The 17,197-nt window shown below is 43.1% G+C and overlaps 1 protein-coding gene across 2 annotated transcripts in view; it reads right to left on the bottom strand.

The window, feature by feature from the left end:
* The window catches only part of POGLUT1 (protein O-glucosyltransferase 1), a 78,245-nt gene that overhangs the window by 52,734 nt on the left and 8,314 nt on the right, over positions 1-17,197 (bottom strand). For both annotated transcript variants that reach the window (XM_068099858.2, XM_068099859.2), the window contains exons 2-5: positions 9,265-9,358; positions 6,350-6,493; positions 5,719-5,851; positions 519-640 (exon numbers count right to left, since the gene is read on the bottom strand). In XM_068099858.2, coding sequence (XP_067955959.2) covers positions 519-640; positions 5,719-5,851; positions 6,350-6,493; positions 9,265-9,358 — 493 coding nt within the window. The remainder of the gene's footprint in view (positions 1-518; positions 641-5,718; positions 5,852-6,349; positions 6,494-9,264; positions 9,359-17,197) is intronic.

The raw sequence follows: 17,197 nt of genomic DNA, 5'->3' as shown, positions 1-17,197 counted from the left end.
GTTTTACAACTAATAAAAACGAATTTGCGTTTCATTCGCTTTCCTGCGCGTTTGTGCACGCGATGGCGATTTCTTTACCAAACTCCGGAAGCCGTTCGCTTTGGACCAAACCATTGCATGTAAATAGAGGGGGGGGATTGTCACCACTCGCAAGCCGTTCGCTTTGGACCAAACCATTTCATGTAAATAGAGGGGGGGGGATATAATTTTAGATATAGATATAGTACGGGCATGCCCTAGTACCTGAAATATGACTATCAGTGCATATTCATAATTCATTTAGGTAAAGATATACCTGGACAACCCTACTGTGGAACAGCTATTTGCATGAGTATAATAACTGGAAAGGCAAGGCCTGTCTTCGGATGAGCACGTCTTTAAAATAGCTTCCAATCATATGCAGATTGGGGTGGGAGAAATGAGGGCAACCTCTGTCCTTTCAACATGAAATGGATGGAAGGAGATGGCAAGGAAACAAACAGAGGAAGCTAGGAAGAAGTACCGCTGAAGATACTGACATCTGCAAATCTTTTCGCATAATGTCCCAGCGACCAATTCCAGTTGGATAAAGTGGCCACAGGGCCGGGCCTCCTTCCCAGAACGTCCAGGCAGGATACATGATGTCTTTGTACTCAGATGTCTGCAGGGTAGGGATGAATGTAAGGGAATGCAGAAGGGACAGATAAGCAGTGGTTTCGAGAAATACAAGGGAAGTTGAGCTTTGCACTTCATGCAAATACAAATAAACTCAAAACGTTTCCACAGATAATTACTTTGCTGTCTACATTATCTTTTGCCAGATCCAAATGGGTCTTTGGTCAAATTTGCATTTATGAGTGTATCAATGTCTGCCAGTCTGCTTCAGTCAATAGCTCTTAAACGAAATGATAATACAGGTAGTTCTGAGACGATCAGAGTCCCCCGTGGAAATCAACAAAATATAAAATGTTTCGTGAGTTCAGGAACTATTGCTTTTTACAAATGAGTGTTGGAAAGAAATAAGTGCCCGATACCAAAAAGGATCAAATAGTGGCAACACATCATCATCACCAACACGTGCACATGGGATACAATATTCCGCTGACGATATGCTGCTGAAGGGCAACCCCGGCGCTGCCCAGTGGACAGTGAGGGGCGGGGGGAAGGAAGGAGGATACCCAGCTGGGTGAGCTTTTCCCGGCGATGGTTTCGGAACGTGTTGGACATTGTAAAGCTTATTGGCATCATGATGGTTACGTTTTCCTACAGGATGACGGCAGCACAACCTGACCCCACATCCTACTATACACATATTCTAGTGGCATTTGGTGCCCTCCAAATGGACGACAAGGCCTATGTGTGGTGGCTTAAAACCGTGCCCCAGATTCTGAAGTACCTACACCCAAAATGTGGGGCCTCGAGGTGTGACGGTTCGGCCATGAAAGACTAACATACCAATACACAAACAAGAAAGACGTCATGCAGAGCACGACACTTGCAAAATCCATCCACACCACGCTAAAAGAAAAGTTGCCATGGAGGCATTAAATTGTCCATTTCATTAAGATTAAAACTGACTATCTTAATCATAGCTCGGATCAATCGGATGAAAATTGATGGTTTTAGAAGTTCGACCTCGAGTTGACCCTTGACCTAAAAAATAGTTGGTTTCCCAATTCAGTGATGCACTATGTAATTGCTCTTTAATTTTCAGGTTAATCAGATGGAAAGTGACGATTTTGCAGACGAAAATTGATGATTTTAGAAGTCTGACCTTGAGTTGACCTTTAACCTTTTGACCTCAAAAATAGTTGGTTTCCAAATTTAGTGACTTGATATACAAATGCCGTTCAACTTTCAAGTTAATCGGATGAAAATGACAATTTTAGAAATTTGACTTGAAGATGAAGTTTGACCTCAAAATCAATAGTCTTCTTCCTTATGACCAACTCTACCATTTGGTGAAGATTGGATTAAAATTGCGAACTCTAGGTGATTGACATACATACAGACAGACAGACAGACAAACAGACAGAATGAAAAATCGGTCAGAGACCGAGGACTTGCCGGAATGTACTTTTTTATTGGCCATTTTGGACAAATAAATATGGCGGCCGAACCACGTAACCGATGACGTCATCATTATATGTTTTCTAAACTAATTTATTCCTAGATTATGCTCAAGAAATTTCATCTTGATCGGATGAAGTTTTGTACTTGTCGAATTATGACGTCATAATGGAGGCACCTATGACATCATCATTAACATATTTTATTCCCCATGGAGAGTTCTTTACAATGAGCCATGTCACAATTTTTTCTATTCAGCACTTTCGGCGATTTAGAGGTGCAGAGTTTTTCCGTTTTTCCAAGATGGCGGCCGAACCACGTGACCGATGACGTCATCATTATTTTTTTCCTCCACCAGTTTATGCCGTCATGTCGCTCAACAAATTGCATCTTGATTGGATGAAGTTTTGTACTTATCGAAATATCAAATTATGATGTCATAATGGAGGCCTTGGGCCGAGAGAGTTAAAATTATGGCACAGTCTATTCCAGGGCAAGACAAATATGTGTGTAAAGTTTGGTCATTCTACGTGCAACGGTGTAGACGTAGTGCTGCGCACAGACAGACAGACAAACAAACAGATAGACAGACAGACAGACAGAAAAATGAAAAATCGGCCAGAGACGGAGGACTTGCCGGAATGTACTTTTTTATCGGCCATTTTGGACAAATATGGCGGCCGAACCACGTGACCGATGACGTCATTATTTGTTTTCAAAAACTAATTTATTCCTTGATGATGCTCAAGAAATTTCATCTTGACCAGATGAAGTTTTGTACTTGTCGAATTATGACGTCATAATGGAGGCACCTATGACATCATCATTAACATATTTTATTCCCCATGGGGAGTTCTTTACAATGAGCCATGTCTCAATTTTTTCTATTCAGCACTTTCGGAGATATAGAGGTGCAAAGTTTTTCAGTTTTTCCAAGATGGCGGCCAAACCACGTGACCGAAGACGTCATCATTTTGTTTTTCTCCACCAGTTTATGCCGTCATGTCACTCAAGAAATTGCATCTTGCTTGGATGAAGTTTTGTACTTGTCAAATTATCAAATTATGACGTCATAATGGAGGCCTTGGGCCAAGAGAGTTAAAAATGGGGCACAGTCTATTCCAGGGCAAGGCAAATATGTGTGTGAAGTTTGGCGATTCTACGTGCAACGGTGTAGATGTAATGCTGCGCACAGACAGACAGACAAACAGACACAGACAGACAAACAGAAAGACAAACAGACAGATGAAAAATCAATCAGAGACCAAGGACTTGCCGGAATATACTTTTTTTATTGGCCATTTTGGAAAATTATGGCGGCCAAACCACGATAGATGACGTCATCATTATTTGTTGTCTAAACAAATTTATTCCGAGATTATGCTCAAGAAATTTCATCTTGATCGGATGACGTTTTGTACTTGTCGAATTATGACGTCATAATGGAGGAACCTATGACATCATCATTAAAATATTTTATTCCCCATGGAGAGTTCTTTACAATGAGCCATGTCTCAATTTTTTCTATTCAGCACTTTCGGAGATATAGAGGTGCAAAGTTTTTTGGTTTTTCCAAGATGGCGGCCGAACCACGTGACCAATGACATCATCATTAACATATTTTATTCCCCATGGAGAGTTGTTTACAATGAGCCATGTCTCAATTTTTTTCTATTCAGCACTTTCGGAGATATAGAGGTGCAAAGTTTTTCGGTTTTTCCAAGATGGCGGCCAAAACACGTGACCGATGACGTCATCAATTGGGCACAGTCTATTCCAGGGCAAGACAAACGTGTGTAAAGTTTGGCAATTCTACGTGCAACGGTGGAGACGTAGTACTGCAAGCAGACAGACAGACAGACAGATGAAAATTCGGTCAGAGACCGAGGACTTGCCGGAATGTACTTTCTTATCATCCATTTTGGACAAATATGGCGGCCGAACCACATGACCGACGACGTCATCATTATTTGTTTTCTAAACTAATTTATTCCTTGATGATGCTTAAGAAATTGCATCTTGATCGGATGAAGTTTTGTACTTGTCGAATTATGACGTCATAATGGAGGCACCTATGACATCATCATTAACATATTTTATTCCCCATGGAGAGTTCTTTACAATGAGCCACGTCTCAATTTTTTCTATTCAGCACTTTCAGAGATATAGAGGTCTAAAGTTTTTCCGTTTTTCCAAGATGGCGGCCGAACCACGTGACCGATGACGTTATCATTATTTTCTTTCTCCACCAGTTTATGCCGACATGGCGCTCAAGAAATTGCATCTTGATCGGATGAAGTTTTGTATTTGTCGAATTATGACGTCATAATGGAGGCACCTATGACATCATCATTAACATATTTTATTCCCCATGGAGAGTTCTTTACAATGAGCCATGTCTCAATTTTTTCTATTCAGCACTTTCAGAGATATAGAAGTGCAAAGTTTTTCGGTTTTTCAAAGATGGCGGCCGAAGCACGTGACCGATGACATCATCATTAACATATTTTATTCCCCATGGAAGGTTCTTTACAATGAGTCATGTCTCCATTTATTTGTATTCAGCACTTTCGGAGATACAAAGGTGCAATTTTTTTCGGTTTTTCCAAGATGGCGGCCAAACCACATGACCGATGACGTCATCAATTGGGCACAGTCTATTCCAGGGCAAGACAAATACGTGTGCAAAGTTTGGCGATTCTACGTGCAACGGTGTAGACGTAGTACTGCAAACAGACAGACAGACAGACATACAGACAAACCAATCGATGACCATACTTGCCGGAATCTTTTCCGGCAAGTAATAGCACACAAGACCAACCAATATACCAAGAGAAATGTTCGCTTAAGAATTGTCCTGTTTAAATGTGCATCATTCAATAAATAAGGACCTGTACGTGAAAGCATCTGTGCACTCCTAGTGAGGCACTGGTGCGACCTTGGGAAAGAGAGAGAAGAAGCTTTAGAAGGGGATTCATGAAAGGAAAGACAGAGGGAAGGAGTTTGAATGGTCTCGCGATAGATGAGAGACCTCAGACAGTTGATGTCACTCCTGAGAGAAAATGGTTGGTGCTCGCCATCCGGTGTGGTTCGACTCCTGCTCATCTCCCTGTTTCGTCTTCCCCCCCTGATTCCCGCTCGTGTTCCTGTTTCATGTGCCTGGTTCGTTGTCCTTCCTTGCCTGTTCATCATCCTGCTCCTGTTCTTGTCTGTGGACTATTTTGTCGCTTCCTTCGTCGACGAACACCAGGGCTAAGGCATCACTCTGTTCTCGTTTCCCTCCCCATCCATGCTGGAGTCTGGTTTGTGGCGCCCTAAATTTATTTAGTTTCCTTGTAAAGAACAATTTATTTATTTATTTATTGCGATTCCGTGTTCCCCCTTTCCGATCTCCCAACCCGCCATCGTTCCCCACCGTCGCGTTCTATTCTCCCCTGTTATTTGTGGAGGGGAATAAACCCCATTAAATCAAAGCCAAGGATCTCGTGTGCTTCTTGCGATTCCCGCGCGTGAGAATCCGCTATGAATTGATGCAGTCCAAGGGAGTAACAGCCAGTTCGGTACATCCGTCCAGTGGTCAGTATCAACAGATTGCTGGACACGACATTACTTCAGTATAAATGGCAGCCTTTTTGAAAATGAGCAAATGGGGTGAATTATGACAGTTACCTTGCTGAAAGAGAAAATAGGTTGCAGCGGCATCCAACTGGTAACCTGAGGATAATCCCTGACGTTAATAATCATCTCCATGTCTGGTAACTCCGAGATGATCTGCAGTATGAAATGTTCCACACCACTGCACCTGCAGACCCAAAACATGCATTCAGTTGTTTAACGTTTTTAGCATTTCCATGGGGGTTCATTATGGACATGTGAACAAATGCTGAAATTTAAAAGCCATTGACATACAGAAGAAAGGAGTGGAGGGGAAATAAAGGCAAAAGTAATTTGTGAGAAAGAAGAGAAGAAAGTTAGGGGGAGACAGGAGTAAATTCCAGGATTTTTGTACATGTGATATACATATGATGCTTAAATCAAAGTCTCAACAGTTTCCAGGTACAAATGATCCCTCGTATCTTCAGTGAGAGGCCAACAAGGAATATCACTCGGTTTAAAATGACACAACAATAAACCATGATCATAACCAGCAGGGGGCGCAGCATCATCATCAGGACCATGCCCCCCCCCCCCCCCCACCCCGTCCCCAACCAATGATGCTACACAGTAGCCTGTGCTACATACAAAAGAAGAAGAACCATAATCATTCCAAACCCCATCATGAAGAAAGTGCTCAGCTTACCTGGCAGGGAACATGCAATCATTCTGCCGATAAAGGCGGTGACTGAGGATCTGGTAGTGAGTTCCCACACCTCGTTTCACTGCCTCCTGCACGGCATCTCGGGAAATTCCCTTACGGAAGGGTGCCAAGTTTGCATTAAGAACTCTGTCATGGGGAAACAATAAAAACAGAGGCAAGCAGATCACTGCTTCGAAAACAAGTAAATCTTTCTTTTGAACAAAGAAAAAATGAATCAAACGAGGGGTTGGATAATTATTATTCCGTATGGAGAAATGGCAACATTTTTAACTGCGCCCACACCTATACCTGCACTCAAACCCAATAAGCCCCTGAAATCCTTCTCTCCTCCCTTATTTTTTACTTATATTGTCTACAATTCTGATTTCCCTCTGCCCCTCATTGCGATCTCGATCCAAACTTTTGACCCATTTACCTTTCCTTTCCCATGTTCTTATTTCTTAAACTCTCTCTCCCTTTGCACACATCATAGTAAGATGGACCCGGCTACTTTGTTCACATGAGGCATGCACACATCATAGTAAGATGGACCCGGCTACTTTGTTCACATGAAGCATGCATGCACAAGTTGCGGTAACGTGTAAGGATTGATCTTGTGTTATTGATGGAAACAGACAAATATATATGGGCCTGCCAAGGATAGTGACGATGAATAAGGTGATGGGGGCGCTTTTTACAGATTGTCCTTAATGTAACAAGAGGGATAATTGCTTTGCAATACATGTCCCCTACCGGTCCCAATGAATGTTCTTGATTCAAGCAAAAAGGGCATAACTCCGTGAAAAATCAATGAAACGCCCCAAAACTCAAACCTGTTCTGTAACTTATCATAATAAAGCCATGTACCTAGTTTTATTTGAATATGTTAAACGGTATGGGAAAAAGTATGGAAAACCACAGGTGGGACGGAATGGGGCAGGGGGGGGTTGTGGGGGGGGGGAGGGATGTTAATTTACCAGGTTTCTTGTCGAGCAAGAAAGCTAGCTGCTTAGTAACTGTGGCTTAAGCACTCAAGCAAGCACTCCATTCAAAACCGCTGATAAGGAACGACAGGCTTGACAAGCTCTCACGAGCTGCTTAGGAACGAAACACACCCCGGGTTTCCTCCCTTGCAGTTTTGTGTTAAACAACAATAGCGACTGTTTCAAACGGTAATAAAACCATTACATGTTTGTGGATTATAATATTTTTACTTCTGGTAGGAGTCATTGCTCCCACGAAACGGCACGATAGTCCATTTATACATGTTAACATGGTGTTTGTTCAAGGAAGAGAAACCCCTTGGGGAGGGGGAGATATTATTAGTATTAATTTTGGCAGAGAAAACCCCCTTGAGAAAAACCAGGGGAGGGGGGAAATTAATTTACTAGAACCTTCATTGTGTGACCTTTAGTCCTCCTGTCAAGTTTGGCTGAGATTGGATAAGTAACGACCGAATGTATTGCAGACAGAGAAACACCAAATTGCATATTTTAGTATGATAAGATCATCACATCTGATAACAATGCACGAGGAGTTCCTTAAAGGTGCGTTTTACTCTAGCAATATTAAGGTGCCTGGAAGAACACCAAATGAACTGGAGGTGAGGGCAGTGTTGTAACAGTTGGGCACAATAACCAAAGGGACGAACAAACAGGAAAGGAGGAGAAAGAGGAGAAGACGAAACACAGTAACATGTAAGAGCAGTAGATTATGCAGGGTCAATTGGGATAAACAAAAATAATTGTGGGTAAGGATGGGGGATGATATGAGGTGGTGGTGTACCACCTCCTTGAAACTCTGGTGGGAAGGGTGGGGTAGATCAAGCAACCTCAGTAAGGAATTTCCTCAAACGAGTGAAGCGAGGAACAAAAGAGAGGTGTGTATTTAGCCGAGAACTTCGAGGTTTAACAAACCCTGGGAGAATGCCTGCATCCTGGAAGAGTTGGGAAGGGTTGGGGGGCTTACAGAGCAGAGAGAGCAAGTCTGGAGAGATAGAGAGAGGAGGCAGGAAACAGAGAGGCCACCGACCTGTCTGCGGTGTGTAAGAAAAAGGTCCCGTGCTTCAGCTTCATCACTTGGATTTGGATGATTAACAGGTACACACTACACAGTTGATTTAATTTCCAGATAAGGCACCAGGAATGCCACAAGCAGGCTTTAAAATACCTGCAGGTATATTTTCAGCTTTAGACAAAATGTGTACACCATGTTCATGAACTCCTGCAGAACCCTGTAAGCCTGTGTTTTGCACTATGGTTGCCGCTGACCAGCTGCTGTTTTACTACAGGGGTTATAATAGGACAACGTGTGCAGATTTAGTTTACAAAACATCACCTTCAGTTGAAATTCATCTTCTGCATGAAGGCAGGTTCAGTACTGCCGAAGCAGTTTCTTGGCAAGGCTTATACTGGAAGGTTTGCCATTGCCTTCTCAGCATTAGTTGGGGCAGGAAATGGTAATTTGCTCAGTGTGCCGGCGATAGCTCGCCTTCTCTTCACGAAGGACACCATGGAATCTTCAACGTCACATCCACCAATACCGACAGACGGGACGTCCAGTGTAACGTCCATCCGAGGAATGGCGATGGACCACCCTGCCTGTGAAACACCAGAATGACAGTTTATAGCTGGGTCAGGATACAAAGCCAGGCTAGACGGCTTAGAGGTGAGTGTGTGTACCTCCAGGCCCTCCTGCCAGCCTGAATTGAAATTAAGAAATGGAAATCATTGGAGAGTGTTAATTTTTGAACAAGAGACTTTCAATCCTCAAAAAAAACTCCATGCATCATATAAAAGAAAACCCATTGATCAGCATCGTCAACAATTACAATGAATCAAAAAATTCACTCGCACCAGGGTGAAGAAATTATACATAAAATATGATTCAGCGCTGGAAAACAGATGGAAGAGGCAAACCTGCGATGGCAGCTGCAGTTAGCCTGTGTACATGGTTTGTATTCTCGCAGGGCTTGAGATACCTTCAGGAGGTATGGTTGCCAAGGCGACCCTTCTGCAAGGGAAACATGAGGAAACGCCTCTAAAAATATATATATATTTCTCTATGGAATATGGAGATGAAACCTTATTTTCAAACCTTTACACCAGTTTTAAGGAACTAATTTTGCAAATCATTCATACCATGTTGGAGTATTTACCGAGAAATTAATATATGTTGTCATTGAATGAAAAAAGGGGGGCAGGGGGGAAAACAAAAGCATATCGTCCATGGGAGAAACGTAACATGTTCCGAGACGGTGTATAAGCTGCTCAGGTTCCATTGGAGATGTACAACGATGGAATTCACTTGATTTATAAATGTTCAACTGTTTCTTGCTCTTGCATCAGATGAGTTATATAAATATGCGTTAAATCAAAATAAATAAGCTTAAATTTATCTGTTGAGAGGAGGCTTAAACCATTCAAAAGAAGGAATTGATAATAAATCAACAAATTGGAAACGGTGATATGTTCATTCACCACGACAGCATTAAATCTACACTTACAAAACTAAACTTACAAATCTTATTAATGTTACAATTTTACACTTACAAATCCAAACTTACAAATCTAAACTTACAAATATAAACTTACAGGTCTACACTTACAAATCTAAACCTACAAATCCACACTTAGATCTACACTTGCATCTTCTAAACTTACAAATCTATAATTACAGATCCACACTTAGAAACCTAAAATTAAGATCTAAAGTTACAGGTCTACATGTACAAATCTAACCTTACAAATCCACACTTACAGATCTACACTTACAAATCTAAACTTACAAAAATATAATTACAGATCCACACTTACAGATAGATCAAAACTTACATATATACACTTGTAGATCTAAACATAAATATCTACACTTACAAATCCACACTTACAGATCTAAACTTACATATCTAAATTTACAGGTCTACTTACAGATCAACACTTACAAATCCACACTTACAAATCTAAACTTACATATCTACACTTACATATCTACACTTACAGATCTACACTTACAGATCTACACTTACAACTCTAAACTGGCAACAAATGCCAAATGAAACCCGAACCCCACATCCTGAACCACCAGCCAAAGCCACAGGTTCTGCGGGTGAATGCAGCGTTTTACGGTCTGAAAGAATAAAGAATGGCGATGCTCGTTTTAACTCTTGGTTTTTTAAATATTTGCTTCATCGCGAAAGCAATTTCACTTTCTAATTGTAAATAAATTCAGTTTGTGCACATGTACACACACCAACACAATACACTTTCATGCTTTTATCATAAAGTGCACAATTTGGCTAAATTTTAGCACATATCCACCAGACCAGAGCGATAAAAAAAAATCCAACTTTTTTTTTCTAAATACTGAAAAATGTTCGCTGTGAGCAAGGGCCCAGGATTTGGCGACTCGTTTCAAGTCAAGTTATGCCTGCAGGGAACCGATCTCTGTGAAATCCAGTAATGTGCAAATACAAGAACTTAATGGGTGGCTTTGGTGGGGAGAAGGGGAGGCGCCCATGGCTTGATGGGTTTTACCGACTTTACCCATCGAGGAGCATACACCATGCGTGCACTGGGAGGGGGGTCTGAGATTTGGTGGACCCGAGTGGAAAGGGGGGGCCTTACATTTGGTGGACACGAGTAGAAGGGGGGGCCTGAGATTTGGCAGACCCAGAGTGGTAGAGGACCTGAGATTTGGCAGACCTGAGTGAAGGGGGACCTGAGATTTGGCGGACCCATGAGGAAGGGGAGGGCCTGGAGATTTGGCAGACCCAGAGTAGTAGGGGTCCTGAGATTTGGCGGACCCGAGTGGAAGGAGGGCCTGAGAAAGATGAGGACCGTTGGTGATGATGCACGCATGCATGCGCATATGCACAGACATGTGCATGGGTCATGATTTGCACGTACACATGCACGATTACGGTTTATACACATTTGGCTTTGGTTTTGCTTTTGCATGTTGTTTTGTTATGTGTGATATACACTCTGGGGCAAAAAAATGAGGCAACCTGGTTTTTTCAAATCTAGAGCCATAGATGCGCAGTACATATACGAGTTTAATAATAATAATAATAATAATGCATTTATTTTATATAGCGCTTTTCAGGAAGCCCAAAGACGCTTTGACAGAGTGCAAAACATAACGCATAGCAAAACATAAAGACAATTGCAAAAAAAGAAGAATCAATAGGGAAATATTCAAAGCACAAAGGAGGGAGAAGGAGAGGAGATAGTCAGGGGTTAGATGCTGTGGGTTAAATGTTGAATGCAGTGTTGAACAGGTGGGTCTTGAGTGATGTTTTGAATGTGGTGAGTGAGGAGGAGTCTCTGATGGTGTGAGGTAGCGAGTTCCAGAGGGTGGGAGCAGCGATGGAGAAGGCCCTGTCCCCCCAGGATCTAAATTTGGTCCGGATGGGGGGGGTCAGGAGGTTGGTACCAGCAGAGCGGAGGTTGCGGGTGGGAGTGTGTCTGGAGAGGAGGTCAGCCAGGTAGGATGGGGCCAGGTTATGGAGGGCTTTGTAGGTCAAGAGGAGGATTTTGTACTGGATTCTCTGGGAGATGGGGAGCCAGTGAAGCTTGTAAAGGACGGGGGTGATGTGGTCACGGGTCCGGGAATGGGTGAGTAGACGGGCAGCGGAGTTCTGAATGTATTGGAGTTTATTGGTGATTGTTGAGGGTGAACCATAAAGGAGGCTATTGCAGTAGTCCAGACGGGAAGTGATGAAGGCGTGGATGAGGGTTTCTGCAGCCACAGAGGAGAGGGATGGACGGAGACGGGCGATGTTTTTCAGGTGGAAGAAGGCTGTCTTTGTGATCTGTTTAGTGTATTTGTCGAAGGAGAGGGTTTGGTCAAAGATGATGCCAAGATTCCGGATGTGAGGGGAGGTGGACACTGGGAAACCGTCGATGTTGAGGGCAAAGTTATGGGTGGACTTGGTGAGCGTTTTTGGGCCAATGATGATTATTTCAGATTTATCACAGTTAAGTTTGAGGAAGTTGATTTGAAGCCAGGATTTTATTTCAGTGATGCAGTTTGTCAGGATAGAGTGGGTGGCGGTGGAGATGGACTTGGTGGAGATGAAAAGCTGGATGTCATCGGCGAAGCAGTGGAATTGGAGACCATGACGGCGGATTAAGTGACCGAGGGGGGACAGGTAAAGGATAAAGAGGAGGGGGCCAAGAACTGAACCTTGGGGGACACCTTGGGGGAGGGGAGCAGTGGGGGATTTGCAGTTATTGATGGAGATGAACTGACGTCTGTCAGAGAGGTATGATTTAATCCAAGAGAGGGCAGTGCCGGTAATGTTAAAGGTGGTTTCAAGTCGGGTGAGGAGGATGGTGTGATCGATGGTGTCAAAGGCAGCGCTGAGGTCGAGGAGGATGAGAATGTTGAGGTTGCCAGCATCAGAGGAGAGGAGAAGGTCGTTGGTGATTTTGAGGAGAGCAGTTTCAGTACTGTGGTTGGACCGGAATCCGGATTGGAATGTTTCATACAGGTTATTGGCAGAGAGGTGATGCTTGAGTTGAGTGGCTACAGCGCGTTCCAAAACCTTTGACAGAAAGGGTAGGTTGGAGATGGGTCTGAAGTTATTTAGGGTGTCAGGGTTTAGTCCAGGTTTTTTCAGAATGGGGGTAACAGCAGCAATTTTGAGGGATGGTGGGACGATGCCTGTAGACAGGGAGGAGTTTATTGTTGCAATGATAAGTGGAGAAAGAGCAGGAAGGGAGGCCTTGACAAAGCTGGAGGGGATGGGGTCAAGAGTGCAGGTGGCAGTTTTCATTCCGATGAGGAGTTCAGAGAGGTCAGTAGGGGAGACTGGGGAGAATTGAGACAGGGGATGGCAGGATAAGGGGGGGCAGGTGGTTTGAGGGGGAGCGGGTGCGGCGGTGGTCAAGCTGTTGTAGATGTTTTCAATTTTGCGTTGGAAGAATGAAAGGAAGGAGATGCAGTTGTCTATTGTGAATGACTGGGTGGTGGTGTTCAGGGGGCTGAGGAGTTTGTTTATTGTAGAGAAGAGTGCTTTTGGGTTTCCGGAGCCAGAGTGGATAATTTGAGAGTAGTAGGCGGAGCGGGCGCGGGAGAGGGCATCTTTATAGTGTTGTATGTGGTCCTTGTAGGCCTGGGAGTGAACTGTGAGACCTGTTTTATTGCGGAGTCTTTCAAGTTGGCGAGCACGAGTTTTCATTAGGCGGAGCTCAGGGGTAAACCAGGGAGCAGAATGGGTGAAAGAAACTGTTTTGGTTTTTATAGGCGCAATTTGGTCAAGGCAGGAAGAGAGAGTGTGGTTGTAGTAGTCAGTGAGGTCAGAAGGGGTGTGGAGGTCAACGAAGGGAGAAGTGGACATTTTTTCAGAGAGGGTCGATGAGAATGAGGCAGGTGAAAAAGCGTTTAGCTTACGGAAGTTGATAGTGCGATAATGCCTTGGTGCTGGGGTGGGGATGTTGATGGTCAGAGTGATGGCTAGGTGGTCAGAGAGAGTGAGGTCGGAGCCAGAGAGATGGTGCAAAATTAGTCCAGTAGAGCAGACAAGGTCCAAAATGTGACCACGGTTATGGGTAGGAAAGTTGACATGTTGAGTGAGGTTAAAGCAGGTGAGTAAATCAGTGAAGTCAGTGGTTAGCGTGGAGTCAGTGGAGTCCATGTGGATATTGAAATCACCAAGGAGGAGGATTGAGGGGGAGAGGGAACATAGCTGGGTCAGAAAGTAGGAGAAGTCAGACAGGAATGATGGGTGTGGTTTGGGAGGGCGGTAGACAACAGCCATGACTGACTGTGTGTGACCAGAGAGTTTAAAAGCCAGGTGTTCAAATGATGGAGCAGATGAGATGGAGATGAGGTTGGTCTTGATGTCTTGTCGGTGAATAACGGCAATTCCACCACCTCGGCCCTCCGAGCGTGGTTTATTGATGTAAGAATATCCATTGGGTGTGGTGAGGTTGAGCGTGTAGTAGTCCAGTGGTTGTTGCCAGGTCTCAGTGAGACAGAGAAAGTCCAGTTTATTTTCCAGGATGTAGTCGTTCAGGATGAGGCATTTGTTGTTGAGGGACCGGGTATTGAACAGGGTTTAAATTGATTACTCGTGTTACAGTAGCTAAAAGCCCTCCACATGTTTTAAAGCAATTTTTATGAAACAATTCATGTTTTAAGAAGTTTTGTTCTAAAAAAAAATGAAAATTACGAAATTTTCACCTTTCATCTTTAAAGCCAATATCTCAGGTAAGACAAAATAGATCAAAATTTTACACATAAAAAGAAGATAAGACTGTTTTGAGTTGTTCTGTCACAAAAAAAGCAAAAAATATTTTACTGTTAGATCTGCAATGGTGATCAATACTTTAATTAAATTAATAATGAAGTAATCAATTAATTCATTCATTTAATTTATTTTATTTAATTGCAATTAGATCAATACTTTTGAAGATCTGCAATGCATTTTTACGGTGTTGTCATGTATTTTGACTGGTTCGTGCATTGTAGTGCCTAAATTGCTCTAATTTATGACTTGTACAGTTAGTGTAGGTTATGTTTTTTGTGTTGCAATTTAGAAATGCCTCCAGAGAAAGAGAAGTTCCATGCTGATGGGGATATTAAAAATCAAATTTCTTGTCTTCGTCAAGCAAGCAAGACATATTCTGAAATCCACAAGCACCTGAAGAAGGAGAACTTCCCTATGTCTCTGCTTATCATAAAGAGAATAGGTCTGCAATTCAAGAAAACTAGTTCCACTGCAAGGAAGAAGGGATGTGGCAGGCCTAGAGTCACTACAAGTAAAGATGACAGGCGACTGAAATTCTTAGTTCTCCAGGAAAGAAAGAAAAGCCTGCGGAAACTGTCAGAGGAGATCAGAACTGCTGAAAACAAGACCGTTTCCAGAAGGACCATCACAAGAAGTAGAGTGCAACGCAATAAGCAGTAAGAGCTCTATTTCTTGAAATTTTCAACCACCAACTGGCAACTACATGAAATTTGGATGACAGGCAAATAAAAATAGAATCAACAAGCATTCTGAGTATTGCGCTTCAATACATGTCCCCTTCCGGCAGTCTGTCATCCGGAAAACTGTTGGGGAAATTACCAAAGTTCAAAGTGCCATAACTTTGTCAAAAATGATCGAAACGTCGTGAAGTTCGAACTTGATCTGTAACTTATCATGAGGAAACCATGTACCAAGTTTGAAATCATTAGCATTAAGCGTTTAGAAAAAAAGTCCGGAAAACTGTTCTTTGCGTGACGGACTGACAGACTGACAGACGGAGGGACGGAGTGCAAACCTATAGTCCCCTCCGGTGTACACCGGTAGGGGACTAATAAGCACACAAAGTCGTCAAGGATAAAACTTGCACATTCATTATTATTCATAATTTTAAATTTCATAATTTTTGTTTGTCACCCTCTTGTGTCCCATAGAGGGCATGTACAATAATTAGGAATTACTGTTTCAAGGAATTACTGCTCAAATGAAGTACAAACTGAGTATGAAACCTCAAATATATTATCGCAAGCAAATTGTCTATGATCTAAGAAGACATATTGCTTTACATCCTATCCGAGGGATGCTTTAGTAGTCATGATTTTGGGTTAAGCAGTGAGAACATAAAACACTAATCCCCCACAATTTTTTTCCTTGTCCAATTTTTTTATATTTAAAAGCCAATCTAGTGGTGTTCCTGTAGATGTGATCACTGACGTATTGGGGGTAATCTGCTCTATTAAACAACAACAACAACAACATGCATTTTAAGGCCATTTTCCCTGCTAGAGCGGGGGTTAGCCTTACGGTCCCCATGACAATCTTCTCCATTTTGCCCTATTTTCTGCATCTCTCCTTGTTAACCCCCTTGCCCGCATTTCTTCTTCCACCATCTTTAGCCAAGTCTTTCTCGGTCTTCCCCGTCCTCTACTTCCTTCTACATTAATTTCCATCACTCTTCTCAACCAGTCACTTTCATCCTTCCTCAACACATGACCAAACCATCTCAACCTGTTCCTCTTCACAGCATCAATCACAGGCAATATTCCCATCATCTTTCGCAATTCATCATTTGTCTTCCTCTCTCTCAACGATACTCTGCACATCCATCGAACCATTCGCATTTCCACCCTTTCCAGCCTTCGTTGCTGCTCTACGTTCATGACCCATGTCTCGCTCCCATAAATCATAACACTTCTCACACATGCAGCATACACCTTTCCCTTCAGCTTCAGCGACACTCTCCTCCTCATCAGCACGCCACTCAGTTCCCGAAACTTCTTCCATGCACATCTCACTCGAGCAACCGTTGCCGAGTCTGATCCACCTTCTCCATTCAGCATGTCTCCAAGGTAGCAAAATGTTTTCACACCTTCCAGCTTCACGCCGTCTCCAAGATCCAACTCAACATTTCCTCCATCTGCAGCTCCCTCTGTGCACACCTTACATTTGAATGTCGCTGCCACACTGGTAAATGACCCTCTCAGACCACTACATTTTTGATGAACCCACTCAGCGCACATTGTACATTGAATGGAGTTCACTCCGACACCCCTCCTGCACACAGCACACGGCCACTTCCCAGTTCTTTCCACCTCACCACATGCTTTACCACTTGCCATCACCTTCGTCTTTCCGATATTCACCTTCAGACCTTTTGTCTCCATACATTCCTTCCACTTGTTCATCTTTTCCTTCAGTCCATCCATACTTTCCGCAATTAACAGCAGATCATCTGCATACAACAACTCCCACGGTAAACCCTCCTTTACGTTCTGAGCCAGCACCTCCATCACAGCTACAAATAGTAGTGGACTTAGTACCGACCCCTCATGCACTCCCACCTTCACCTCAAACTCACCACTGTTCCCGTCCTTCGT

The sequence above is a fragment of the Myxine glutinosa genome, chromosome 4 (genome assembly GCF_964187855.1).
Source record: "Myxine glutinosa chromosome 4, kmMyxGlut1.1, whole genome shotgun sequence".
Classification (NCBI taxonomy): domain Eukaryota; kingdom Metazoa; phylum Chordata; class Myxini; order Myxiniformes; family Myxinidae; genus Myxine; species Myxine glutinosa.
The sequence above is the reverse complement of the archived record's forward strand: the minus strand, read 5'-3'. Positions and strand labels throughout refer to the sequence as shown.